Here is a 27047-nt window from a genome sequence, read left to right on the forward strand (position 1 = left end):
GTATGTGCTACGCAAATTGGGCAAGCGTCACTACTCACTGCTGGTCCGTTAAAAATGCAAGCCCCTTACACAGGCCCGCTAAAAATGAAGAAGGGAATACACGGAGGGCAAATACAAGGTAAGGTCGTGCACGAAACGTCAAGCAGATGCGGCAATCCAGACAAGACGACACATGTCGCGGCAAAAAGACGCGTGCCGCTGAAGTGGAAAACTTTATTGGATCATACGTTAAATTTCAAAGGCACCTTCTGGACAGCATTTCGGATTAATTGAAAGGTGCGTGATCGGTTGTTCTTTGAAATTATGTGTTACCTCAGTTTCGTGGGCTAAACAGCTTCGCTGATTATCCACTTTCGGAGAAGTTAATGGCTCCTCATTTCCCCCCCCACGAATCACAATCGTCATTTGCACCAACATGCACGAGTGCTAGCACGAGCGGCGGTTCCTTGAAGCTCGCGGGGTCGCAAGCGCGATGTTCTCCGGCCGGGGACATTCTTCGATGTCCTGCTCGGGAGACTGCGTGTTGCGCACCGAGGACGGTGGCGCGTTTCCGGTGCACAGGTCCTTCCTACGCACGGTGAGCCCTTACTTCCGAGGTCTGTTCCACGACGGCAAAACCGATGTCCTCCTGCGTGGAGTCAAGGGATCCGTGCTCCATGTATTACTGGCACACGAGTACACCGATCAGGTACGTTATCGACACTTCCTTTCTCGAGCTACTTTTTAAATGCGAAGCTTTTCTTTGGCGAACAAAGACACTTTGACCGTTTCTATCTACATATCTATATATCTGTCTAGCCGCCTACGTCAAAATTTACGAAGACGTCGGTACAACTCGTCACGCTTGGCCCAAAGTAATAAAAAAAAATGCGGTATAGGACGCTACTCGCCTACTGCTTCGCATGACATCGACTCCCAGAATGTGTGGTATCTGCCGGAATTTTAAATGCGAAAGAATTCTTAGCGAACGTCAGTGACGTTGAGGTATCTATCTATCTATCTATCTATCTATCTATCTATCTATCTATCTATCTATCTTATCTATCTATCTATCTATATCTATCTATCTATCTATCTATCCTATCTATCTATCTATCTATCTATCTATCTATCTATCTATCTATCTATCTATCTATCTATCTATCATCTATCTATCTATACTATCTATCTCTATCTATCTATCTATCTATCTCTCATCTATCTATCTATCTATCTATCTATCTATTATCTTCTTCTATCTATCTATCTATCTACTATCTATCTATCTATTATCTATCTATCGATCTATCTATCTATGGATCATTCCATGCAAATCACCCAGCGTTTTTCCGACCATCACAAATATGGCTGAAAAAATTTCCCACGTTTCTTCTTGAAGTTCAAAACTCGTTCTGCTCGTATATTTCTGTTGCCAAAACTCTTTCCGCTGTTGTGAGAGTCTGTAGTTCTGCGCCGACTGAGCTAAAGGGCATCAAACAACAATTTTTTCAAAGGGCGTTTAGAGGATGCACTAAATAAAATGGTATTGCCGGCAAGCTAATGAAATGATGTAACTGTAAAATAATGTCTTATTTATGTATAATCGATTCCTCGATGGCTTTTCGCACGAGCAAATTGAATAAAGTTGCAAAGTTTGATATTTTTTTTCAGGAACAAGGCAAACTCAAAGGGTAGAAATTAATTATATACTGGAAGCCTGTTCGACATACTACAAAAGAAAAATAATTTAGTCGCTGAAGGTGTAGCAAATCGTCTGAAAAAAAATGCGAAGTTCACTTTTTTAGAAAAGCTCTGTATTCATCGTCAAAAAACTTGCCTTGGTGGTCGGACTAAAAATATGCACGATACTTCATTTGAAAGCTCTATGTATTAGCTGAACATAGACAAAGTTACAAAAGGGTATTATTTTTTTTAACTTGCGAAACATTTTTTTGAAATTTTGTATCTCCACCAGCTTTTCGCCGCCAACGTAACTCAAGCGGCATGAAGCATTCGCAACGGCAATCTTCAGTCCATGCCCACTGACCTGGGATGCAGACGCCAAACATGGTGCTGTCTATAAAGTAATGGAAAAGGAAATGGGGTTGCTTTATAGACAGCACCATGCTTGACGTCTGCTTGACGCTGAGCATGCTCAGCGAAAATGCGTCATGATCACATCGTATGATGACGCCATTTGACAGTAATCTCTGATCACGCAACTTCTTTCATCCTTCCTGTTGTTGCGAAGCCGGCGTTCACTTCCCGTTCGATGACGCATGTAAGGCTTTTGCCTTAAAACATAACTCTGCACTTTGAATAAGAGCTATCAAGTTCGTACGAGTTTGCTGAAGCGTTTATACTAAATTTCACCAATTATATTTTATTTTTTTTGTGACACACTTTCATGTCCACTCTATCCTATAAGACACTTAGCTTTAACCCATTCCAACCCTTCCATATATTAAAAAAATTTTTTCATGGTTTTTTGGACAACTCACACCGGCGCTTGACAGTGTGATCTGAAAACATATTAAGTAGTATCACTCGGTACACGTGCCACTAAAAAAAAAAAAAACGTTGAGCACCACAGGCTGCTGGCTTGCGGGAAGATATTCTGTAATCCATGCTATAACGCAGTTGCCCAATATTTCTGAAAAACGTTTTGAGATTAGAAAGATCGTGCGCAACAACACCACAAGAGTGGCTTTAACGGCAGTCTGAGTTCATGGTGGTTATAGAACTCTCAGCGTGCCCTAACTATGCTGAATAACTTGCGCCCCCGGTGGTCGCGCATTTTTCACGCAGTTATGCGTCAGCAACGACAACGTGGGGGAGGTGCTGGCGACGGCCGACATGTTGCTCATGGACAGGTGCCGGGAGAAGTGCATGGAGATGCTGCGGCGTAATGTTCAAGCCGAAAACTGCCTCGGTGTGGCTGAGGTCACCAAGCAGTACAGCTGCTCACCTTCAGGAGACTGCGTGACGGAATATGTGCATGAGCATTTTGACAAGGTGGGCAGCATGTTCGCCTCTACCGCAAGCCTGTTGAGTTTAGTTCATATGATAGCAGTGAATGCTCCAGCCATATCCCCGGTGTGTGTATATATATATATAATATATATATATATATATATATATATATATATAATATATATATACTATATATATATATATATATATATATATTTACTAATCTAATATATATATGTGTGTGTGTGTGTGTTTGCGTGCGTGTGTATGTGTGTGCGGTGCGTGCGTGCGCGTCAGTTCACTCTCCTTAGATCCTGTGATTAATAAATAATATGAAGTTCCGGCGAACATACAAAAACAAAAGAAAATTATATTTCGGCGTTTCAACCGGGGACCGGTTTCTTTCAAGAATCTGTAAAGAAACTGCTAAACATGCACCTATTAGGTGCGTGTTTAGCTGCCGCTATGCATAACTTCCTTGTTAGCTACTTCTGGTCTTCTCTCTGTCAATGAGGCAATTGGGAAATTGTGTAACTTTCTCGAGTTGCTTTTAAAGTTTCCCGAAGGTAGAGCATGATACTCATCTCACAGTACTTGATTTTTTCGATCGCTATGTGACCATACAAGGACGTCTGTGTATACCAGCCGCGATACCGCTTCTGGGGGAGCGTTGTGTGTGTATGGTGAGTTATTCATCTATCAAATGAGATACGTGCGCAACCAAGGTGTTTACATCACCGCAGTTTTCATCGTTTCTTGCTTGTGCCCACGTATTGAATGCAGATATGGCGAACGAGCGAAGAGTTCCCAGAGATGCCAGTCAGCCAGCTTTGCGAGCTGCTGGATTCCCCGGAGCTGAATGTTCGGCAGGAGCAAGACGTGCTGCACGCGATTGCGCGCTGGTGCAACGCCGTCGGCGACGCTCCCGTGCTGGATCAGCTGGAGCTTCGGCGGCTGCTTCAATGCGTTCGCGTCGGCGTCTGCAAAGCCAGCGTAAGTGTCCGCAGAACAATTTCCATTCAAAATCGTCGCATTATTGACGCGTGCAGGCACGGACACCAGTGAAAGAAAAAGACCATACAAACACTTCTGTTATCTTGTGTCCATATCTGTATGCCTAAGTTTTTCTACGGTGGTTCCCTACCAACTTATACTACTACTAATTGGGGTTTAACGTCCCAAAACCACGACATGATTATGAGGGACGGCGTAGGTGAGGGCTCCGGAAATTTAGACCACCTGGGGTTCTTTGACGTGCACCTAAATCTAAGTGCACGGGCCTCTAGCATTTTCGTCTCCATCGAAAATGCAGCCGCCGCGGCCGGGATTCGATCCCGCGACCTTCGGGTCAGCAGTCGAGCACCGTAACCACTAGACCGCCACGGCGTGTCGACCCTACAAATTACCTCAACGTTCTGTAGTTCTACATATCTTATGAACGTTTCTGTCGCAGAGTATTGTAAAACAAGTGTTGCGTTTTTACACGCTATCGTTGTGCTGATGGCACAAGAGAGAGCTGTGGCGATGCGTCTTTAGGCGCAAATTAAGAATTTATTAGCAAGACAAGGTTAGATATTGCTAATTTCGGCTTTAGTTCTTTAGTTACTTATGTTATGAATGCGTGACATCATATATTCAAGCGCGCACAGCAAAGGATGTCGCTGGTTATCTTGGAGGCCAGGCCGAACTTTTAGTTAAGTGGCTAGTTAGTAAATTAATTAATGTGTCATGTAAGTGCCATGAAAAGCGATGACATTTTGAATGGGCGCACTGCGCTCTAGCGGGGTTCGCATTTCTCGTTGACTCAGGTCTATACTCGCTAGTACAGTATTCAAATAAGCACGGGCAAAGATGAATATGTTGTCTAGCTATTCCGTGACGAACCTTACGCCCGCGTAGGTTGTACTTACCGCTGGACGCGTTCCTGCGAAGACAAAGCACGAGCAACAACAAGCACCGGCAGAACACAACTTCAAAAATATTTTTCTTGCTTAAAACAAAAAGTAATTTGATAAAACTTTCTCAGTCAGTAGACAACTAATGTTTCTATTAAATGCAATATTTAGCATAACTTTATTAGGACAACCTCAATGTTAAATTTACGACTAAACATGTGCAAAAATGAACTTTTTTGTAACTTTGTCGCCAGCTGTACACACCACTTCACGACATATACGTCTCATACTATTTTGTGGCTACATTAAAGCTGCCTGGCGATCAGTTAATACAAAATAATGCATTTCACTGAATGTTGCCTTTCTGTGCAAAAATCCGCAATTGTCCATATTTAAGGCCACGTAAAAAACCCATGAAAACCTGAACTTTCGTGAAACTTATTTTTGGTGTAAAGCCTACGATCGTTCTATAGAGAGAATTCTGTCCTAGCCTAATTTAGAAAGAAGAGATTTTTTGAAAACGTTTTTACGAGCCATAGTTTCGAGCTTTCCGAAAAACTTCACATGCGGTTTGCGGCACTGAAAAATGATTTTCGCCAAAAATATTTTGGTGGCAGACCTTGCTTTGGACAGATAGTCCTCAATTTTTTTTCATCCAAATCGCAGATGGTCCAGCGCCAAGGCTGGGACAGTTGGCGTGGAATGACCCACATGTTATTCGCCGTGGTAGCTTAGAAAGTAATCTGTTGCGCTGCTAAGATCGAGGGCGCGGGTTCGATTGCCGGCCACGGCAGCGTCATTTTGATGGACGCGGAATGCAAAGAACACCCGTGTGCTTAGATTTAAGGCCACGTTAAAGAAACCCAGGTCTTCGAAATTAATCAGGAGTCCACCACTATGGCGTTTCTCAGAATCATGTCTTGGTTTTGGCACGTAAAGCTCCAACAAATATTACTGTAGTTGCAGTGGTGTAGCCAGGGAGGGGAGGGGAGAGTGCAAACCAGGCCCGTGCTCCCCCCCCCCCCCCCCCACCGAAATTTGTTTCCCATGAGATACAGAGCACGAAATGACACTCGACCCCTATTATCTTACCAGACCCAATGTCGGATCAAGGAGGTGCCCCCCCCCCCCCCCGAAAAAGACATTTCTGCCTACGCCCCTGGCTGTGTTCCAGTTCTGGACAGCATCGTAGACAGTCTACGCTGACAGCTTAGAAGAGAGCATCGAGCCCGTGTTGTCCGAGAAATAGATCGCGTCTAGAACACGTCTACGCGACATGATGCCACCTCGCGTCGAGAAGAGAAAGCTAAGAAAAACAAACATAAATGTTCTTTCTTTAGCCTGTTACGTGTTCAAACCCATTAAAATTTAACGTAGCTTACATTGAGCGCCTGGAAAAGCGCCTACTGGCGTACAGACGACCATACCGGCGACGTCCGAGCTACGCGAGCATTTCGCTGAGCGGCCGCCATCTTGTTTGGACAGCAAAGTAGCCTGCATCATGTTTGTCTTTCTCGAAGCTGTCTATTTTGCCGGCTACGTGATAATTGGAATGGGACTTAAGATGGCCGCTGTCCACTTAGCTGTCTATTTAGCTGTCTACGGTGAATATTGGAACGCACCCACTGTATAGTTCTCGCATAATTTTGTTAAGAAACGTCTGGTTTCGCGACGACACCTGTTGTTGAGTCGCATGTGGGGATGATCCTTATCAAGTTTATGTACTTTTAAACCGCAGAAATGGGCTCACAATTCTCATGGGCTTCAGCACTTTCGGACTGCTTACAGAGATATTCGGCAATAGCATTTGGGACGGGTGAATTGTGTTTGAAATTTTATTGTAACCTCGTTTGAATGTTTCAGAAAGATCGTTTGACTCTGTCTGCGTGTTCATTCGCGGGTTAGCCCTTTTGTGTGCTTTGTTCTTGCGTTACCATGGGGCGTGAGTCATATTAGCAAGATTCATGATAGTGCCTCTAGTAGATGAGAAGTAACGCATGAAACGTTGTACTACAGCATCCAAGCGCAGCTGAAAGACAGCTGGCAGTTAATGCGGAATAGCTGTTGTTTAGAGAAACAGAAAAAAAAAAAAACAACTATCAGCAAGTCGGTGGTGATTCGCAATTTCAAGTTATGAGCAGCTGAACTTCCATTATTGAAGTGCAGAATGAAAGCTAAATTTCTGGCAAGCTTAATAAACTGAAGTGCAGCGCTAGCCAGCGCCACAGCAAATAATTTTTCAAGTGATGGCGGAGGGGAGCAGTTACTCGACTGGGCACACAGGCGGAGCGGGCGGATTTAGTTTTGCGTCGTTTTATGGAAGCTATCCTACGGTGAAGTTTTACGAGTGGGCACGTGCATTGTGCACCATGCCCTGGCTTTGACTCTGGCGCTAACACTCCCGTGGTTGCGTGCAATTCACGTGCAGAAAGGCCGAATAAAATGGACCTCTACGTTTTTACAGTGCATCGTCGTGTTTTTAGCTGGAGTTGCCCGTTAAATTCGAATCCATTAGAGAAAAATAAGGTGAACATGATCAGTACGCCTGCTGACTGCAGGTGGAGAAAGTAACCCAACTCAGCCTGAGTTCTTATCGTAAGCACTTGCTCAACCAACCAAAAAAAGACGAGAAATGCGCGCTCTTTTTGAAATAAGAGGCACATGTTTCAGGCTGTTTTGAATATCTCGACGTGGTGCATGGGTAATGCGTCACAGACAGTTTCGCATGGTGTCATGGACGGCAACGGGGTGAAGTGCGACTGAAGAATTACGTGCGCATCGACCATCATTAATAACACTCTCTGGTATAGTTAACCAGAGGTGACGACATAGTGAAGGATGTTGCTGTTTTGAGCAGAAGGACTCGGGTTCGTTTCCGGGCCACGGCAGCCATATTTTGATTCAGATTAAAGGGACCCTGAAACGTTTTTTTGAAGTTTTGTCAGCGTTTAGGCAGGCGCATATCCCAAATCATTCGCACCAGAAATTAAGCGACGCACTGTCTACCAAGGCCGCTACGGAATTTATATCTGTACCCTCCTCCTCACCACTGCCTTGCACCCTCAACTCACAGACACCCTGACATCGCCGGCGATCGCAGCGCTCTCGTGAGCGCACTCGGCGGTTTGAGCTTCGCCCAGTCATGGCCTCAGATATTGTGCGCCGACGGGTTGCGCGCAGTCTCGGAGGCCCAACAAAGACGAAGCTCGCGGAGTGGTTGATATCTGCTCCGCCAAGTGCCGCCACACTACCAGCAGATCTTATTTTATTCTCCTGTACGGCGACAATCTGCAAAAGCATGCGGACAAACAAAAATAATTCGAGAACGATCACCGATAAGCGTAAACTCGGTTAAAGTGGTTGTGTCTTCAGGGGTGAAGTTACAGCCTCAAAAACGTGGATCGTGGCGTTGAACGGATAGCGAGAGCGCAACGCTCATTGCAGCAACGAGCTGAAGGGATTCCGCTCGCCAGATGCCTCACGAACATTGCACGATGTCGCAGCTTTACAAGTCACCAATTGCTAGAAATTGCTAGATATGTGGTACACAACACGGCTAGGGAAATTAATTATATCCAAGAAAAGAAACCTCGAGATAAACACTGTCGCTCAGCTCACGTCAACACGGTGTACGTTGTAACACAGGCAGACGACGCTCGCTGCCCACAGTGACGTGTACTGGACATATCCAATCAGATCAGCCGCCTGCGTGACGTCGCGCTTCCAATACGACGCGCACTGGAAGTGGGCGGTTTGAAAACGCGTTTAGCTGAGCCGCTGTGATCGGTGGCGATTCGCAGCTTCAAAGCCTTGTAATAAATTACACAGTTTACGCACAGAGCTTAAATCGGTCTGTAAATGATCCTTAGGACTTGCTCTACCGGCTCAATGTGTTCGTACAAAATCGTCGCAACCGTTTCAGGGTCCCTTTAAATGCGAGAACCGCCGTGTACATAGATTTAGGTGCACATTAAAAAACCTAAGTGTTCAAAAGCATCCTAGAGTCTCCCGCCACGGCATGCATCATACACGGGTTCGGAGCGTAAAACCACATATGTTTTTTTCCTCCTTACTTTTCTTTTTTTCTTTGCAGTGATGCGAATTATTTGCTATCATGTTCAAAGGTGGATGATAGTGACAACATTATTTTTTTTTCGCGGTTGGTGCGCAGCGCCCTGCAAGAGTTCCAGAATTTGTGCCCTGCGCTAGCCAACAGCCTCGCCTATCGTGAAGCCGTGTTGGAAGCTCTCGAACGGGGCCCCTGCCTGTGCAAGCCCATCCCGTTCTTGCTCGGACAAAACGCTGCTGAAGAAATGGATGCGGCAGATAGAGAAGCAGCGGGAGAGGCCGGCGTTGCAGAAGTCGCCCCAGCTGAAGCTGCTCCTGCGGACGCCGCCGATCTCGGAGCTGCTGCACTCCCGAACGATGCCGAAGTTGCCGATGCTGGCGCTGTGGCCGCTCCCGCAGAGATTGACGCAGAGGAAATGGATGTAGAAGATGGCGACGCAGGAATCGCCGGTGAGCACACCGGTATAGTGACAGCATACAGGACCTGGGTCTTGGAACATCGCGTTGTCTCAGTATTAACTTTTTTTATTCTATTTATTTATTAATGACACATTCGACTAGGCATCGCCGCACTCCGACTCGGATTGCAACAGTGCGGATACTACCCTTGATCCGAGCCAGAGAACGCGTGTACGAGCCGAACGTGCAGCCGCTCGCCAGAGCAGTAGGAGGCTGGAAGAGTATACAGGTCACCGCGTCTTCTGTTGCAAACAGACGAGGTGTGGGGGTCACGTGATCAGATCTCGATGGCGCTCCGAGGTCAAAGTGAGGGCGCCTTAGAGCGTTCTGAGTGGGAGCGTGGTGCTCGGAAAGAACCAGCCGAAGTTATTCAGAGTGCTCGATTTCGACCTGCCGAACGTGACGAGCGTCTCCAGAGCGCTCTGAAGCGCTCAAGAACGACCTGTCGAATATACCATAAGGCATTGCACAATGCCCCTAATGGTGGCAAAAGGAGACAACAAACCAATATACCCACACACATGAAAGAGAAATAACGGCGAAATTATAGTGCATCCGTCGCTCACAACACGCTTTTGCAAAATATGATGGATGAACACACACACAACATACACTGAAATGCAAATACAAATAGAAATATTTAAGCAATAACAGAATACTCATAAGAAACACTCCTTCACGTCAAGCGACAGATATTTGTTTTTTTTTAAACGCAGCTTTTATTTATTTATTTATTTTTATTTGTAAAGTACTGCTAGCCCAAGAAGGCTGTAAGCAGGAGTGGGGATACAAAGATGCAGGAATACATACATACTACGCAAAAAAAAAAGCCATAGCGGCATGCTACGCACTGAGTAATTATGTACAGCAATAATATCAGAACTTACATCGATGATCACAACACTACATATCTGCACTGTAACAATGATATTTGAAATACTACTAATGCATAGTGACATGGCATGAAAGAATATATGCATTTTGTCACATTAGGCGCTCGTTCCTGGGTTGAGCGGCGTCGCCATCACCGTTGCCGTCTGTGGCGTACCCGATATACATGAGAAAATAAAATGAGAAAAATACCCAGGATCGAATGGGATTTGAATACGGACCCTCTGCGTGGCCGTCCAGTATTCTAACACAGAGCCACGCTCAGTACCAAAAAGACCCTATACGGGCGTCACGCCGGGCAAGGAATCGCGTTAACATATGCACTATAGCGTGGCAGAAGAGTAAAATCACTACCAGCCATCATACAATGCTATTTGCGCAGCGAGTGTGTGGTTTAATGCTTCCCACCCACTGCAAAGTGCTTAGCCATAATTCTTCATCGTCATCAGCCACATGCAGCGTCAACAAAGTGCGCATAACACCTTACAGATGTGTAGCAGGTACCTTGCTGATCCGCAGAAAGACGAACAATGGCGCCGAGTGGGTGCTGTCCTACTTCACAAAAATTATGATTTATGGCGTAGTCGATACCTTGAGGAAAGCTAAAACTTCAAACACAGTTGGCTTTGCCCCAACACGAAGCTGCGCTCAGAATTCGCATTAGGCAGAATCGTAATCGTCGGGTAATTAAAACAAATTAAACACGTATAGCTGTTAGTTTCACAAAATGTTCAATCTGTTGACGGTCCCCCTGGCATATTCAACTATGTCGGGGTTTTCGTCGTTCAATAAAAAAATTCGAGTCCACTCTGCATTTCCTTAAGACGGCTCGAAGGCCAAAGCCACCTTTTTCTCAGTCGTTGTGTTGATGCTGCCCCGCCATCCTTCGAAAGCTTTCTGCGCCTAACGTTGTTTGGCACCGCCTCCAAGATCGGAGGGAGCTCACCTGATTTTGTATTGCCTCCTTGATTGGACCATCTTTGACCAAGCTGCGATGACATATGATGGCGTCATCATATGACGTTACGTCACGTGACGTCACAAATTTTGGCGGAATGTGACGACGTGATGACGGCATATTGTGACGTCATCACAGATCATTTTTTGCAACACTCTTCCCCCACGCCGCAGGACACCGCGCGGCACGCCGACGGTGAAATTTCACGTTTCATGAGGCATTTAAGGCTTTCGCCTCAATAGTATTTGAATGCTAGTTGACTGTAGTACAGAATTAGTGCTACGCATTGACCCGACTAACGCTACAGTACGCAAATTATATACAACGCTCCAGCTTGTATATGTATGTGTTGAAGAATATTTGAAAGCTTTTTAAATATTAGCGCAGCAAGTTGGATAATATCGCATGTCAGGTACGGCACCACATTTACAAACGAAAAAAGAGACATCTTATTATTCGACTTGCGAAGCTACTAAACTTATGCGCGTTTTTGGAAAGAAAGAAAGTTTACCTGCACCTGGCTTCATGCATGTATATTGGACTTGAATCGAATACATAATTTGTGAGCGAACGAAAGTGAAGCTTCTAAGCACTGAAACGTGAGCTAGTTGGTATGTGTCCATCTTTGGTTGATGCAGCGCTCACGGGACGAGGACTAAGAATTAAGACGCACAGGACAGGCGCTTACTCGCAACTAAAATTTTATTAGGAAGTGCGACATACACACAGGTGATGTATGGAATCGCAAAAAAGTCCCAAGATAGGAAACACAGATAAACTGTGATATCATATTTTGCAGGTTCTACTTAGATGCACAAATTCTGCGTCGAATTAGGAACCACTGGTGCTACGTGTATAGCTAATTTATCTTATGGTTTCCATGGTTACCAAGAGCGTTTTTTTTTTTCATTTCTCACATGAGCTGCGACTAGAGCAGTATTCTTGTCACAGTTGTCCCTAGCTCTAGCAATGGCTAGGTCGGCGCTAAAGCACCTTGACATGCCGAAGTTTGAGAGAAGTAAGCAGAATCTTTTGGGCCATTTGTCAAATAATTAACTATATAGGGCAAAAAGGAAGCGATAAACGCGGTGCAACATAAATATGTACTATATATAGCCAATGCAATGTTTATTGGCCTCGTGCTTTTTTGCTAATATGTTTTCTCCAGACCTGAGCTTCAATGCGACAATCCAATCCGTGAGTCAATGGCTGGTGAATTGGTCGCTGAATAGTAGAAGACTGCATATGGCACATGTGTAACGAATCGGCTTATACAATCGTATGTAACACTGTCAAAAGGTATGTCAACGGAATTTTACAAAGTGATAGCAAACGGTACCTAAATATCGTCACCGCAGCGGATATGCGGCATGAAGCGTCCAAAAGCTTTATTATAGGAAGCGCTCGTTGTCTGCGACCCTTGTTGTACACTTTGGCCATGCCAGGATCTCGCCGAGAGTTAGCCCATCACGCATATGCCCTTGCTCTAATCAGAAGTGTGAGATTATACATTGCAGAGCGTGGGCGCGTAGGTCACGTGATGAAGTCACGGCATGCCACCTCACTGCCTTCGACTATACAATGCTCGCATCCTTGGTTTGTCCTTTAGGTTGTTTGCGTGAAAATGCCACTCAAAGAATTTTCGGCAAATTTTTCTGTGACAATCATTGTCTTTGGCGTTTGCTTCACGGGTTGGAGTGGAACCCTATCTGTCCACAGGTGGCCTCGCAATGAAGCCACTATGCAAGAAATGCGGCAAGGAGAATCCTGAACGCTGGCTTCCCCGCCTGCCGTACACTATGCTGTTTGTGGTGGGCGGCTGGAGCAACGGCCAGGCGTTGTCTGACATCCAGGCCTTCGACCCACTCGCCAACCGCTGGGTTCGCCACGAGAACGCGTCTGCATTCGAGCCAAGGTAACCACGCATTGCTTTATAAAGGTTGGTTTATACCACTGAATGCAACGTTGACGCAAGAAATGAGGAATAGCCCGTGGCCGGGCGATTTGGTGCAGCACATTGGATAAGAGGAGGAGATAAAGTAAGCAGTTCAGAAGGTCAGCTTAAAAAAATCACGATAAAGATGTTCAAGGAGCGGCGTGAAGTCACGCTCCTTGCATGTAGTTTGGAACTTTATTGATCTTCGAAGCATGCAAAAGAATACGCGAAGATGCTAAGAAGTGCTTCTTTAAATTTGCAAATGATAGTGGTTAGAAAAGCCAGTTTCGCCGCGCGATGCAATAGATGCTGAAGCAACAAATTGGAATGTCATACTAATTAAGGCCAACTCCTTTAGCATCTCAGCGGGGTGAAAAGTAAGCGATGAGAGATCAGCACGTACAAAGTTGAGCCGTCTAGTGATCCCTATCAAGATAGGGCAACCACGATGGGCCTCTCAAAGTACGCAGTTCCTGAAAGAGCGACGCATCCGTAAAGCAGCCCTACACCCACCCCCAAACCCTCCGGTGCTCCCTCATGGGAGCTTCGCGCGGCGAAAGACGGCCAGAATGTTGCCTCTCCGCTTGAGCCGCGATCGTCGGCTGCCTTCGCATGCTTTCACTCGCACATAGATCATGCTACGCGCCGGTCGATGTCATTTAATTGGCCTTATACGACCCAACCAGGTGACGACGAAAATGCGACTCGAGTTACCCCATAACTGCTGTCGCAATAATCGAGAGCATTAGTTTTTGCGGAAACTTCTTTGCGTTAGCGTTATACCCGGTTATGTTAGCCGTAAACCGCTATCTATCCATATAGCCGCCTACGTCTGGGTCTCTCATGATCGCCTACTTAACTTGGTGTAGACTAAATAGTTGCTGCCATCTGGCAGGACTGAGATGAACCAGGCAAGTACATAATTGTTCTTGCAAAAAAAAAAAAAAAAACGCTAGGCGAAAAGAAACGTGTATACAATTGTGGTTGCACGAGGCGTCACATGATGCTGTCATCATCGTCCAGTAACCAATTATTCCGTAAACACAATTGCCTATACACGAATACCGCACAAGCTAAAACAATGTAATATCGAGTGATAAGGCATGTGTCCTGTTTGTACAAGTCATTGTGGGAATAAATGGAATTCCGCTGTCTTGCTGCAAAACATACAGTGACAGTTAAACATGTCCTTCTGTTACACTGAAGAAGTATCATCCCTGATTGTCAGGATGAGAGCCCTATTTCAGTTGCTGCAGACATCTGTTAATTCGGCTGTACGCCTACCTTTGAGGACACGGTGGCGTTAGCGCATCACAGTCAACTCGAACGCTAAATAGAGGCTTTATGTGTCACAACGAACGTAGATGGATGTGTCGGCCTGCCATCAATCGCTCTGAGTGGCATTTAGTCTAACTACGATGCCCGTTTGGATGAGGGATATAGGTCAAGCAACGCATGTCATTCAGGCATGTACATACTACACTGGGTTTTCCTGTGGTATGTCTTTTTATTTTGTGTTATTGTTTTAGAAAACTTGTGTGATCCGATTCGATATATATATGTATTCCAACATAACATTAGTTGCGATTATGTGCTTGGTGTGTGCAATTAAACCGTCGTTGTGATCAAGTCTTTATGGTGCTTGACTGTTGACCCGAAGGTCGCGGGACGGAATCGTGGCCACGGCGGCCACTTTCGTCCCTGGTGTTTGAAATTTCCGGATACCTCCACTCTGACTACGGTGTCTCCCATTATCCCATTGTAGTTTTGGGACGTAAAGCCCCAGCAATTTTTGTTATGGCCTATGCATTATTGCTTTGGTGCCGGTTTCTGAAAGCGGCGCGCGCAATCACCAAGACGAATATGCACAAACTAGCTCAGTTTTAATGTTATTTTCTTTTCTTCTTCTTGTTGTTTTTATGGCATTCTGAACAGAGTCGAAGAAAGCAAATTTCATTAAACATTCATCATTATGCATTTACCGACGTCTTTATATTGAACGATAAGTAGTAAATAGCGTGTTATTGAAATAATGGTTATTTTAAAGGATCCCTAAAGCACTCCGATATTTTTTGAACATTTAAAGTAAACGCGCGCATCGAGTTCAGAATACCGTCACGATGAACAATGCCAAACGCGGCAGCGCTACGAGCCGCGTCCGCGCCCCACTTTCAAGAAGCAATTCGTTGTTCTCTCCAGGCCTTTCGGTAATCCGCAGCGTTGGCCGTGACGTCAACGTTCGCCTCTGGTAATGTCATCCACAAAAAGAATCTGTTCGTGTTCTCGCAGGCAAGAGCGCTCGCCGCTTTTCCTCCTTGCAATCCGCCAGGAGGAGACACGAGCCTAGGAACGGAGCTTAGCGAAGAAAAGGGCGAAGGAAGCGGGGGACGTTCTTTATTCATCAACGAGTGTACCTCAGCTATTAAGGTCCCATTTCGAAAAATTCTCACGTCTACGAGTTCGCTGTAGACTCGTGCACAACTACAACACCACAACTAAATTTCGACCTCTGGGTGGTTTAGGGGCCCTTTAAGCTCTAGCTAAGGTTGTTGCGGCTGCCATGTGAAACAATGCAGCCGGTATTTGAGCAGAGTGATACCGTGGTGCATGCCCTAAAAGCAGTTACGTTGGCTTGGGCTCTCCTTGGCTGCTGCCTAATAAAAGTGCTGAATGTCTGTCCGGCTGGCAGTTAGCGCCAGTCTACGGCTCCTGAATACCGGTATTCGGTCAAGGTTATTTACTTGGTATGTATAGGAAGAAACGAAAAGTGAAGAAGAATACTTCAACATTATTACACAGATGCCAATGCACATAAGCATAAATGACCAAGTTAGCCAACCTTGGTTGACAATACGTATTGTTCCCGTGCGGATCTGCACTGAGATATTTTGAAGTTATTCCTCAGTAGTATATCATGTGTGTTCTAGCAAGCATGCGTTATGTCCCTTCGCAACTTCTGAAATATAACCCCTACGTTTGCAGAGCGTACCACGCAGTTGCCGTATATGGCAGGCGTGTCTTCGTGATTGGCGGCATGCAAGAGCGGAAGTACTTGCGCTCAACGATGAGTTACGACATGGACAGCTGTGAGTGGAAAGTGGAGTCCTCCATGCACGTACCACGGGCCTATGTCGCAGCCGTGACGCTCGGGGCATACATCTACGCGCTGGGAGGACACACCGGTAAGCGACACGGAAGTCTAGATTTAAATGGGATTAAATACGCCTATGCAGCAAGCAAAGTAAAAAAAAACAGAAAAGTTATTCAGCCGAACTATTTAACAAACGGTTGACTTGCAAGTGAGGTTGCTAGATCCGGCCAGTAGAACATGAAGAGGTGGCCACCGGAGCCTGTCGACAATACGAGGATCTCACTAGCGCCGATTGGCGACCAGGTCACATGGATCCATCTGAAACAGATCACGCGGCTCAGAACGCGCGTGCATGCCGACGAGCTCTGTCTACTATATAAAGACGCCTTTTCAGCATTCGCAAGTGAAAAACAAAACAAAGTGGAACTCGCGGGGTCTCTCATGCATACGCCTAAGACGACTCGAAGGCGAAAGCCATCAGGTGTGGCTCTTTTATAGTACATTTCGTATCGACGTCCTACGCTCACTAAACAGTCCCGAATGTTGCTTTCTCTAACAAATATTCAATAATTAACTTTGTATTTACTTAACTTACATTGTCCTGCGTAAAATAAATAAGTTTCACTATTTTCATTAACGCAGTACCCACCTCACTTGCCTGCATTATTCTCATATTTATTTTGGGACGTTAAACCCCAACAATTATTATACTATCCTCATATCTTCAGAGTCGTGCTTTCACTCGCTTTCGTATGGATTTCGCTTCACTAGACGTCTGTTAGCCGAGTCACGCCAACGCCGCTTTTTTTTTAATACTGCCCAAGCGGCTGGCGTCGCTCCGCGGAAGGTCTCTTCGACCTCTGCTGCCGCCTGAGGACCGTGTTCTTTATTTTCGTCTTCATTGCCCATGGTTTTACGATTTCGCAAAGACTAAGTGAAAGTCGCTCGAGCGCCTCTTTTTTATTTTTAATCGCGTGAACACCGCATCAACGAAGCGAACGCGTTTCGATCTACGAGGCGCGCGGTGATCACGCGAATTTATGCTGAGTCACGCGAACGTTGCAATGATGAAGCGACGCACTCCTGGAAGCGTGCCTGGAGCCCCCAAGCTCGCGGTTGGTTTTTAATGATTCACGTTTTCTTTTTTTGCCTTGCGCTGCCTTTTGGCTATGTGACCCTTCTCATGAGGCATGTAAGCATTTCGCGAAAGAAAAAAAAAAAGGAAATGGCAGCTGAGTGTTAGGGCGCTTTGCATTTTCGCACTTAACGAGGCAGAACAAACAGGCGTGTTGTGGCTTTATTGCGCTCTGAGTAGGCCGTCTAACCAGGCTAGTTGGTAGCATCTGATAAGCAAACGCAAGTTGCTATCGTATGCGAGTAAACGATCATAAAATAAAGCTCTAAAAAACTGTAACGAGACGACGGTGATGATATTGGCGCTTTGTTTCTGTCTTTACTAGATTTTGACCTATTTTATAACGAACTCGCCCAACAATACATGCTTTTGAGTAAACGGTCGCTGGTAATCTTTTTTGGTTGTTGGCTGAGCTGTCACAGTGCATATATGTCGACAAAACCAGGAAATGATGCCTATACATGCTAGCGACACTTCCCAAGACGTAGAACATTGAAATTATCTCATTTCGTCGAATGGTTGTTTTATGCGCAATGGCCATCTTTATAATAGGGAACACGCGAGTGCCTGGGAAACAGTCTCGCAGACCACATGTACCGAAGCCCCGGGGCGAGATACGAAAACAAAAAGAGAAGTTACCGCCATTGTGTGTTTTGCTTTCGCCCCAGTACAAAATGTTTCTCTGACTGAGATGTTGATAAAGCTTCTATGCCACTTGGGAAGCTTGGTACATAACACATTATTATCGGTTCCACTAGAGAACCACAATGTATTAGCTAGTCATACCTCGTTAATGCTACAAGCTTTCTGAGGACACTCAACGCGTGATGCGTTGATGAGCGATTGTTCGTTAGGTATGCATAATTGCGGGCCTAAAGATCCATTGAATTTCCAACTGTTCATGGCGTCATATACCTCTAAATGCACCCACCCCCTTTATATCTGTTCTCCACATCTTACCGGTTCAGCAGAACAGTTCTATAGTACAAATCGAAGGAGTCACGGTGTTTACGACAGGGAAACTCACTCCCCTCGCAATATACATAGATTAAGTAGACTAGGAGGACATAAGATGTCCACAAAAAGCTGCGATAGTTATCCGTAGTCAAATGTAAGCGAAAGCGGCCGGCGCGCAGAGCGCAAGACACATGAGCAAATCACATGTCGATAGCAGCAACGCCACCTTTTGAGCTATAGCGAGGGGTAACCCTCCTGTATCAAACACATGCAGTTTGCCAAACTTCCCCATCTACTAACTTTTAAGTGCGGAGCACTTTAGGGGCCCGTGCTGTTGCCTCATTTCTCCTGTCATCTGTCTGCTGTCATCTCATGTTGTCAATTGGCGTCACGCAGGCAAAAAACCATGTATGGCATCGCCATGTATAGTGTAGTATAGCAATGGGACGGGAAAGGAAAGTGAGAGTGAGCAGGAGGGGAGGGGGTAAATCACAGCATAGCCGTATATGGTGTCGCGCAGGCAAAACCATTCATAGCATAACCATGCATAGTATTGTATAACCAAGGGAGCGGGAAAGGGTAGTGCGGCTGAGGAGGAGGGAAAAGAGGAGTGGAGGGTAAAGCATAGCATGGCCGTGTACAGTATAATATAGCAAGCCGGTGGGAAAAGGAAGTAAGGGTGAGGATGAGTGTTGTGAGAGTGAAGGGGAGGATAAATAATTGCATAGCCGTGTATAGCATAGCATAGCAAGGGGGCTGGAAAGCGAAGTCAGGGTGAGGAGGAGGGAAAGGAAGAGGGGGAGGGTAGAGCATGGCATTACCACGTGTAATATATGTTAGCAAGGACCGCAAAACGGATGTGAGGGTGAGCAAGATGGAAAGAAGGGGGAGAGGGTAAAGCATAGCATAGCCATGTATAATATGGCATAAGAAGGAGGCGGAAACGGAAGTGAGGGTGATGAGGAGAGAGCAGAGGGAGAGGAAGAGGAGGACGGTAAAACATAGCATAGCCGCATAGAGTAGAGCAAAAAATAAAGCTGGTACAAAAGTGGCGTTCTGGTTCAAGTTTAATGTTATATATTGAATTCCGTAGCACAGACATAGGATACCGGAGCATAAGTTTACTTAGGGTAAGGGCAATTTAACTGTCAGGATAATTAATGAAAATAATTTGATAAGTTCATTGAGAGAGCAGACGGTTTCCTTGTGAGCAGCTGGGATCGTTGTGGTACCCGGAGGAGCAGTTCTCAGCCACGAGCCTCTTTATACGTGGCCTCTGAGATCTGCTTCGGCAGCGCGACGAAACGGAATGTTAGCCCAAGGAATACACCAGAGCACACGAACGCCGAGGTACGAGTGCCACTACCAGACACCGAATTTAAGGACTAGGGTCGCCTCTAGTTTTTTTTTTTGTGTAGTGCCTAGTCAAGGCTTTTAAATTTCTTGAAAATGCCTTACGAAGGTAACAAAATCGAGACTGCGTGCTCGGGTAGCGGAAATGACGCCCTAGTGCACATCAGTATCAGTAAAAAATTGGCCGCGTATCTGCGTGCTTCGCTGCAAATGTCGTCTAAAGACGATAGAAGAGGCGCTGCGTGAGATATGGACGCCGTCTGGCAATAGGTCGGGAAACATGAGTGCTGTGTTGCGGGCTGGTAGTCCCAGCGCAGCGGCAGGCGAAGACCGGCGGTGACCAACGCGACCGGTGGGGACGCCGGCCAGCCCGAACACGCTGTTTGGTACGATGCGCCGAAGGAGAAGAAACGCCCGCACTCAACGAGTACTCTCCACAAACTCTCTTACTTACACGTCGCCTGGGTAAAACAGGAATGCCAGAGCGGCGCCCCCTGTCATTCGTACAATGCAATACTGAACCGAAACCGAAACACAACATGAGCTTGTGCAGAGGGCACGGAGGAAGACAAGTTTCAGCGCAGTCGCATTTTCAGCGCAGCTTAAGAAACTAGGGTTGTAACATTGTAGGGCGAGTAGGGCCAGAAGGACCGTCACGACGAAAACCTGCCTCCTCAGTCGTATTCGCCTGGAACGTTGGTGTGGCTCCGCGCTCCCTCCTACGCTCCTGGCCTTTCCACAAAGCTACTGCCTAAGTACGAAGGCCCCTACCGCGTCCTACGTCAAGCGTCCCCAGTTAACTATATGATTGAGCCTGTTCAATCATCTACGGACCGCCGTCGTCGCGGCCGCGAGACTGTTCACGTCGATTGACTGAAGCCGCATTATGACCCACCAGTTTTACCTGTTCCTTAGGTCGCCAGGATGGCTCCTTTTCCGCGGGGGAGTGATTTGTAACATGGTAGGGCGCAGACAAGAACGCCTGCGAAAGAAGAAGACGAAGACGGTTGTTGTTGGCGCTCGCGCTTGCTCGGCTTGGACCGCTGATCGCTTCAGCTGTGGCAATCTTTTAATAAACGCGTTACTGTCTCAACGTTAAACGCATACCATCAAGGTCTTTAAAATTGCGTATCTACGTATTTTCTATTAAATGAACACACCACCTAATACTTACCTAATGATGTTACGCCTCATATATGGGTAATATTTACTTTTTGATCGACAACGTTCACAAGTATGAACAGCCGTACCAGTTCAAGATGGGTGGGCGGTAAGCAAGTGGTTCAACTTTGGCCGGTTGGCTGAATCGGGTGACGTGCCGACAAACAGAAAGACAGACAGACAGAAAGACAGACCAAAATTTTTGCGTTTAAGTTCCCCAAGAAAGACTATCGTCTTTAAAAACACGGTTGATCCCTCCGTCATAGGAATCGGAATAACACGAAAGTAAAGCGTGCCCATACAGAAGTAACTGAATGCTTACTGTACATTGATATAAGAGAGTTTGCACAATGTATATTGATGTGTGGCAGCTAATGGCGCCGTTTAACGTGTATGCACCCACTTTGATGACTGGTGGTACGTCTCCATCCCGACGACTAACGTCCATGTTAAATGATTAAACAAACCCTTGTGGTAGCTGTAGTAGTTAACGGTGAAAGCGTAATCAGAGAACGAGGTGTGATAGCCAGAAGAGCGTCGCATATTGGACGCAGAACTTGGTCGCCATCCCGCGGCATGTTAAAATGTGATTGAACACCACGGCCGGACTAGAGGGAAACGTAAAGCGCGTCGTGCCGCCCCGGTAGCCTGGCCGCGATTTTTCTCGGGGCGAGCGCGTGAGCATGGAACGCGCTGTTACAGCCAGGTGAGGCAGGCGTGCGTCGCAGAGCTATTTTAAAGACGATAGTCTTTCTTGGGGAACTTAAACGCAGAAATTTTGGTCTGTCTTTCTGTCTGTCTTTCTGTTTGTCGGCACGTCCCTCGATTCAACCACTCGGCCAAAGTTGAACCACTTGCCCAAGGGCCAGTCATCGTGAACGGCTGACTAGGTTCATACTTGTGTACATTGTTGATCAAAAAGCAAACATTACGCATATCTGAGGCGCAACATCACTAGCTAAGCATTAGGCGGTGTGTTCCTTTAACAGAAAATAGATAGATACGCAATTTTAAAGACCTTGATGGTATGCGTTTAACGTTGAGACAGTAACGCGTTTATTAAAAGATTGCCACAGCTGAAGCGATCAGCGCTCCAAGCCGAGCAAGCGCGAGCGCCAACAGCCACCGTCTTCGTCGTCTTCTTTCGCAGGCGTTCTTGTCTGCGCCGTACCATGTTACAAATCACTCCCCCGCGGAAAAGGAGCCATCCTGGCGACCTAAGGAACAGGTACAGCTGGTGGGTCATAATGCGGCTTCAGTCGATCGACGTGAACAGTCTCGCGGCCGCGACGACGGCGGCCCGTAGATGATTGAACAGGCTCAATCATATAGTTAACTGGGGATGCTTGACGTAGGACGCGGTAGGGGCCTTCGTACTTAGGCAGTAGCTTTGTGGAAAGGCCAGGAGTGGAGGAGGGAACGCGAAGCCACACCAACGTTCCAGGCGAATACGACTGAGGAGGCAGGTTTTCGTCGTGACGGTCCTTCTGGCCCTACTCGCCCTACAATGTTACAACCCTAGTTTCTTAAGCTGCGCTGAAAATGCGACTGCGCTGAAACTTGTCTTCCTCCGTGCCCTCTGCACAAGCTCATGTTGTGTTTCGGTTTCGGTTCAGTATTGCATTGTACGAATGACAGGGGGCGCCGCTCTGGCATTGCTTGTAAACTCGCCCTTACTGCGCCACCAGCAGGAAAGAAGAAGGGAGACAGGAAAGAGCGCAGACTACCAACCTTTCCTGTCTCCCTTCTTCTTTCCTGCTGGTGGCGCAGTAAGGGCGAGTTTACAAGTATGAACCAACTAGTCTGCAAAGAAGTTTTGCTGGCATTGCTGTTTTACCCAGGCGACGTGTAAATAAAAGAGTGTGTGGAGAGTACTCGTTGAGTGCGGACGTTTCTTCTCCTTCGGCGCATCGCGCCAAACAGCGTGTTCGGGCTGGCCGGCGTCCCCACCGGTCGCGTTGGTCACCGGCGGTCTTCGCCTGCCGCTGCGCCGGGAGTACCAGCCCGCAACACAGCACTCGTGTTTCCCGACGTATTGCCAGATGGCGTCCATATCTCACGCAGCGCCTCTTCTATCGTCTTTAGACGACATTTGCAGCGAAGCACGCAGATACGCGGCCAATTTTTTGGTTTGTATTAGCGTGATGCTGAGCGAGGCCGACGCTTTTACGACGCTTGGGGCAAAGGTCACCACCTCGCGGTGTGTTAAGGCATTGACAAAATTCAACTTTTATTGAAAACGCGCCGAATGGGACGGACGCGTAAACGCGTTGCAGGTGCTAGTCGCGGAGGCCACAGCAATGACGAATTACTTTACCTTACCACTCCCAGAGGTCAAGACCACCCAGCCGACAGGGAGAGTGGTAGATAAAAGGCGCGTTCGTAAAGCCTCCAGACTCTGTGACCGTGGCGCAGTGGATAGCGTGCCCGGCATCTGTTGTTGCGGACCGAGCGGTCGTGGGTTCGATGCCCGTTGACGGTACCTTTTTTTCTTTGCCATCTGATTGTGTATATTTTTTCGACGTCATTTCCGTGACGGAAATACGTCACTGAAGTCTTGGTGGACCCCGGCATAAAACACTTTCGTGTTAAAATATTTGTTTGTGGAAACATCGATGCGATTTACAGTAACTCTTTGTAATGACATGAAAATTCGCACTTAACAGCGCGACACGCGATGCGGGAAATGCACCAGGAGAGCTATTTTTTCGCGCTTGCGCAAAAGATCGGCACCTATACATATTCATCGGACGCTGCTGTTTTTGTCGCACTAAAGCCTTTATTTATAACTTGCTGGGGTTTTACGCGCGAAAACCACGATATGCTTATGAGGCAAGTCGCAGTGGAGGTCTCTGGAATAATTTAGGCGAGAGAGGGTTCTTTAGTGCGCACCTAAATCTATCTTTTCCTTGATTCAACAAAATTGGTAGTCAAACTTGGGAGCATAGAGAAACTGTATTTAACTTGTATTGGTCAATTTGAAGCAGAGTTGTACGCAACGCGTTACAAGTAATCGATTACTTGGAATGAATTTCATTTTCTTGTCATTTTGTAACATAATCGATTACTTTTTCGAAACCCCAACGTTCTGGGTAGTGCAGTTGCATTTTTTAATTGATTACCGGTAAGCAATAACTTTTTTTCCAAAATCAAGTTGTAACCAGTCTTCTACAGCGGTTCTCGTCCCGACAATTATACGACCGCTTTGTAGGGACCCTCCGGCCTGTCAGCTGGGGGTACATACAGAGCCTATTTTTTCACCTTTTCCTTGGCCCTACCTTGAACGAGCCAGCCAGCAACAGCGAAGCACGACGCTTCATAGAGGACATGGACACCAGCATCGAAGCACTGCGGAACTAGGAGCTGGTGCGCAAGGGGTTCCCACGCTATAATACCGCCCTTCCCTCCAGCGCATGCATTGGGAGAGGGTTCAGTTTTGCAGCTGACCTCTTGACGAGGAAACGTGGAAGAACCAGCGACGACTGCTTTGAAAAGTACTGCTGTTGAAAGTTAACAGCGTATAGCACTATCACAGAAGCCACAGTAAGCCTCCCAGCCTTCACGCAAGCCTCCAGCCTTCTCTCTACCGTGTAGAGCCACCGTATAGTTCGCTGTTGTTTGAGTAAACTTGTGTTATTGTGTTACGGCAATAAAATTTTAAAGGAAAGTAACGCACACGTAATCTATTATATTTTTGTAATTGCTAAGTTACTTTTCTGGGGCTTTAAGTCAGCACTGTAACCAATTACATTTTAAAGGAAGTAATTGTAATGGTAATCGGTTACTTGTTTCCTGTAACATGTACAAGTCTTGTCAGAACATCTGGTTTCCGCGGCGCCGTCACAGTTGACTAAATTGTCTTCAACCGACGTATTTACATCCGGAAGGGACTGCGCAGGAGGGACCGTAGACTCCTCTACAGTGAATCCCCTTTTTAAATCTTGTTGGATGTGCGTGACAATATGGCAACGCCTTGCGTCTTGTTACTGTCGGCGATCGTAAAGATATGCACACATGACGCTGATAAAACAGTTTGTCGTCACCACCTAAGTATAGGAAGAATTTTGTTCATTGTCCTGGCATGTAGACGATTATTAATAATCCAGGGTGTTTTTTAGATAATACAGATTTTTTATAAGAATCCTATGACAGCCATGCGCGATCAGTTTCGACATCGCCCGTAAAATTCGATGATGAATATAATCGAATTACGCACAATATTTTTGATTTCTAAACAGTAAGTACGCCATAAATTGTTATGTACTACAATTTTGTAATATAAACTGTCCTCAAGTAAAAAAAAATTAAAAAGTTAATTAACAAGTTCTTGTTCATTTGTCGCGACAATGTCAGTTCAGCTGCGGCAATGTATTCCTACCTCGACGTAGAGTTCGTGTGCGAAAAATACAGGAGTTTTACTGCCATAGGAAATTTATAAGAAGTCTGTATCGCCTGAAAGAAACAACACTTTGTATAATCATTGGAGTTTACGTGCCATAACCAATACATGATTATGAGGCATGCCATAGTGGGGGACTGAGGATTACTTCTGTCCTCCTGGAGTTCTTTAACCTGCACCCAAATCTGAGGACGTGGGTGTAGTTGCATTTCACTCCCATCGAAATGCGGTCTGTAGTCGGGAGTCGCACCCGCGCCCTCGAGCCTAGCAGTGCGACACCCTACTCTCTAAGCTAGCACGGCCGGTTGTCGCGGTGTACCGTATTCACCATAACAGGTTCCACTTAGAAAATAAGGTTGAAGTGGGTTTTCTCTGTTGTAGGCACACGTACAAACATTTTTTAAGTTCTCAGAGAACTCGCGTTATACCTACAGAGTACAGTTCATAGGTATCTCTATGCACTTCACGATCCGCATAAAAGCAGAGTGAGAAGTCGACTGCGCATCACCCTGATCCCAGGCTACTAATGGTGAGCGCTCCGCAATGGACACCACAGAGTCGTGGACGCCGTGCTCGACGTTCGACTGAGTCAGCTGGAGACGCTGCTGGTCACGAACAGGTGCCGTCGGTGCACTGCAGGACGACTGGAGTTGGTGCAGTCTTGGATTGTCAAGTAGTGGCGCCTACCCCTCTGGAGCCTTATGCTCAATATTATCGGCAGGGGCCGGCATTTATCGTTCGCATGGCTGCTTCTCAGTTCCTTTTTTTCCCGCTGTTCTTCCGTTTCTTTTTTTTAGACGCGAAGCAGCATTTCCTCGGGGCTGTGTCCGGCGGTGGTGGTGGCATTCGCGCTCCGCTGCGCATGCGCGTACTCTCTCTCCCACTGTCCTCCTTCACACAGGTGTTCGGTTGCCTTTTTTCCTCCCTCGCTCTGCAGTCGCGGCTCAGCCTCTCCTCTCAAGTGGTGCAGCCGCGCCGCAGCCAAGTACAGCCTGTAACCCACTCTCTCATCTCTCTCCCCCATTTCACGTGTACATAAGCGCGTGCGCTCAGTCGGTCCCGCCGACCCCTCTGCGAGCGCTCGGCGTGATTCGGCGATCGCCGTGCTCGCAGCAGCAGTCAGAACAGCGCTGGAGTTTCTCCCGCCGAACTCTCCTGCCCACTCGCTGTGCGTCGCGGCTCTCGCCGCACAACAAGCCCTAAACCAACATGGCTAGGGACCCCAGCAATCGTTCCAGGCCGCGCATCCTGCAATGGTATTGGCGCTCGCTGCGCCGCCGACACGCCGAACTTGCGGAGCACAAAGCTCTGCATGAATTCGACATTCTCGCCCTGCAGGAGACGCACGCGCGCGCCGAGGACCTGACGCTTCACAACTTCATCGGCTACAGCGGACCGACGACGTGCGCGCTGAGCAACTGCTGAATGCAAAAAGCGCGAAAAAACGTAAGACTAGACTAAGAAGGCTACACCACAAGCGCATACTAACAACTGAACTTTTATTAGAAAGACGAAAATATATAGGCAGCCCAAACCACATGTTCACCATGAACACAACCGAAAACCTTAGATGTGCGCATCCAGGTATGTTATCTCTGCCTTAGTTAACGCTAGGGAAGGCTTTGCCACACAGTCATCTCCAGCTTTCAAAATGAAAAAAGCCTAAACTAGCTCACGTGCCGTCTGGTCCCTATGACGTGCGAGCACTTTCGCATCAGACAAGCGAGGAGCACACTTACACTCACGGCAGCCGTCGTCTAATTTGGCCCTGCACTGCCGTGAGTGTAAGTGT

At 46.8% G+C, this 27047-nt stretch overlaps 1 protein-coding gene across 1 annotated transcript; it reads left to right on the forward strand.

Annotated features, from left to right (window-relative positions):
* Positions 1-499: 499 nt before the first annotated feature.
* LOC119385493 (kelch-like protein 10) lies at positions 500-26680 on the forward strand. Its single transcript, XM_037652917.1, has 7 exons — positions 500-688; positions 2788-2994; positions 3736-3945; positions 8972-9365; positions 12943-13138; positions 16142-16274; positions 26594-26680. Exons 1-7 carry the CDS (start codon positions 500-502, stop codon positions 26678-26680), a joined length of 1416 nt encoding a protein of 471 aa, XP_037508845.1.
* Positions 26681-27047: the final 367 nt, after the last annotated feature.

Source organism: Rhipicephalus sanguineus, chromosome 3, assembly GCF_013339695.2.
Source record: "Rhipicephalus sanguineus isolate Rsan-2018 chromosome 3, BIME_Rsan_1.4, whole genome shotgun sequence".
Lineage (NCBI taxonomy): Eukaryota > Metazoa > Arthropoda > Arachnida > Ixodida > Ixodidae > Rhipicephalus > Rhipicephalus sanguineus.

Bases quoted from the DNA above. Each gene is read 5' to 3' on its own strand.
- LOC119385493 (XM_037652917.1), top strand. From the start codon at position 500: ATGTCCTGCTCGGGAGACTGCGTGTTGCGCACCGAGGACGGTGGCGCG. The intron at 689-2,787 runs GTACGTTATCGA...TTTTTCACGCAG, and splicing joins CACACGAGTACACCGATCAG to TTATGCGTCAGCAACGACAA. The intron at 16,275-26,593 runs GTACCACGGGCC...CTCGCCCTGCAG, and splicing joins AAGTGGAGTCCTCCATGCAC to GAGACGCACGCGCGCGCCGA.